This window comes from Micropterus dolomieu, linkage group LG19 (assembly GCF_021292245.1).
Source record: "Micropterus dolomieu isolate WLL.071019.BEF.003 ecotype Adirondacks linkage group LG19, ASM2129224v1, whole genome shotgun sequence".
Classification (NCBI taxonomy): domain Eukaryota; kingdom Metazoa; phylum Chordata; class Actinopteri; order Centrarchiformes; family Centrarchidae; genus Micropterus; species Micropterus dolomieu.
The window spans coordinates 16615782-16618083 of NC_060168.1; the positions used below are offsets into that span (position 1 = coordinate 16615782).

Below are 2302 nucleotides of genomic sequence, written 5' to 3' on the forward strand. Positions count from 1 at the left end.
CTTATTGTGGCAGTGAAAGATAACGGACAGCCCTCTCTCTCTGCCACCTGCTCCATGTATTTACTTATTTCTGATAACTTGGCTGAGGTGCCAGAACTGAAGGACATTTCTTATGATGAGAAGAACTCCAAGCTGACCTCATACCTGATCATCGCGCTGGTGTCTGTGTCCACCTTTTTCCTGACCTTCATTATCATCATCCTGGGTGTGAGGTTTTGTCGCAGGAGAAAGCCCAGACTGTTGTTTGATGGAGCAGTCGCCATCCCCAGCGCTTATCTCCCTCCTAATTACGCAGATGTTGACGGCACAGGAACTTTACGCAGCACTTACAATTATGACGCCTACCTGACAACGGGTTCTAGGACCAGCGACTTTAAGTTCGTGTCATCTTACAATGACAACACACTGCCTGCTGACCAGACTCTGAGGAAAAGTCCGACTGACTTTGTTGAAGTGTTTGGAGACTGTGATGACTCTCCTGAGGTAGGGACGGATGTCACATATCATATGACTTACACCGCAGCCAGTAACCTTACAGCTACAATTTGTATTTGGCTTCCTTGTCTATTTTTATATAACGATTTAAGACAACTTAACATGCGTGGCAGTTAATTCATTTCACGTTAAAAGTTAATTCACGCTTTAGTAAATAGATGGTAGTTTCACTTGTTTTTAAATTCACATTGAGCGTGATAATGCACCAAACGTTTAGAGGTGACGTCTTTCATGGTCTTTGGAGTTGATACTGTTGATGTTTGTCTGTTTTGTCGTATCCTTCCCCTAAAACCGGTCTATCCCTTAACACTGTATCAGCGTCTCTGCCCTTGTCTTTTGGGTTGAGCTCCTGCCAGTTGTTTTTGTCTCTGTCTTTGGTGGTAAAGGTCACTGTTGCTCTTGTGATGTTATTTTATTTCACCTTTCAAACGTTTTAGATTACATTTTTCACTCAGAAAATGTTTTTCATGAGACATCTTTTCCCCAGATTCAGTAATTAACATTTGGGCTCTATATTGCACCTATACCTTGCTATGAGGTCAAACCCGAGAGAACACGCTGGTGAGGTACAGGAAAAAAGGAAACATCCCATCAGTGGAATGAGTGAAAGTGATTTCTATAAGTAAAATGTAATATTTAAAGTATTAATAAAATCCCAGACTTACAAATTCATGTATGTAACATCATCTCATTAAGACATTATATCCACTTTCTGCTATTCATATATTTTTTCTGTGCAGGGAATATTGTTTTCCCATTTTTCTATTTATTAACTTTACATTTAAAGTTCAAGTCAAAAACAATTTTTTTTCGACAGGTGCAACATAAAAGGCAAGTTGTTGTTGTACCAATTTTGTGTTATGTTATTGTTAAGGAGACTTTGTTATTTGATCTAAGTGTACTTTAGTGGAATCTCTAGAACAATATTTGCATTTTTTTAAGACAAACATATTGCAATCTATTCTATTTTATTGAGAGAGAGAGAGAGAGAGAGAGAGAGAGAGAGAGAGATAAATAAATAAATGGGTTTCTAAGCTAAGGAGGAGTTTTTAGCGTGCAACTCTGACCAGTATGATATGTGGTAAACACTGTTTAACATTTGTTAATGGTTGTCTTATTATTATCACTATAAAATGCTTTAGGTGGATTACTTCAGGAGGAGATATAGTCGTGTTTATAAAGCATTATAACACAGCGAGCAAGCATCTGATTTTATATTAATACTTTTTTAAAATACGTTTTAAACGAAACATGAATGTCAGTCCACCCGATAATTTGTCAAGGGATTTCCCATCTCGTCTGTAAGACTGTTATATTTCATTTTTACTCACGGTGTCAGTATAGACCAGCGAAGGAGTCAAACGTTCAGCCTGCTTTGCGCACCACCCACTATTGGGATCGACCAGCCCTGTGTTCTGTACAGCCTTCAACAAAGACGACAAATGCTTGGAAGGAACACATATTGATCGATTAGGGCATTTTAATGGTTTAAACTATCGTGTTTTAATTTGTGTAGTGCGGTCTGAGGATGATGAACAGACAGGGCGTTCTTCAAAGCTTTGGCTTTGTCTTTTTCTTTGTTGTGGTGCACCACGCACACGGAGACCTGAGCTATTCTGTACAGGAGGAGCTGAAGCGCGGATCTGTTATTGGGAATGTCGCCAAGGATCTCGGACTGGAGGTGGGCAGACTATCTGCTCGCAAAGCTCGTGTCGACATGGAAGGAAACGAAAGACAATATTGCGGGATCAACCTTCGAAGCGGGGATTTAGTCGTTGCGGAAAGAATAGACAGAGAGGAGCATTGC

General features: G+C 39.8%; 2 protein-coding genes across 3 annotated transcripts in view; both read left to right on the forward strand.

Annotated features, from left to right (window-relative positions):
- The window catches only part of LOC123958112 (protocadherin beta-16-like), a 3290-nt gene extending 2123 nt beyond the window's left edge, over positions 1–1167 (forward strand). Inside the window, exon 2 of the mRNA XM_046031329.1 lies at positions 31–1167. Coding sequence (XP_045887285.1) covers positions 31–612 — 582 coding nt within the window. The 3' untranslated portion in view covers positions 613–1167. The remainder of the gene's footprint in view (positions 1–30) is intronic.
- The window catches only part of LOC123957473 (protocadherin beta-15-like), a 38157-nt gene that overhangs the window by 27948 nt on the left and 7907 nt on the right, over positions 1–2302 (forward strand). The window lies entirely within an intron of this gene.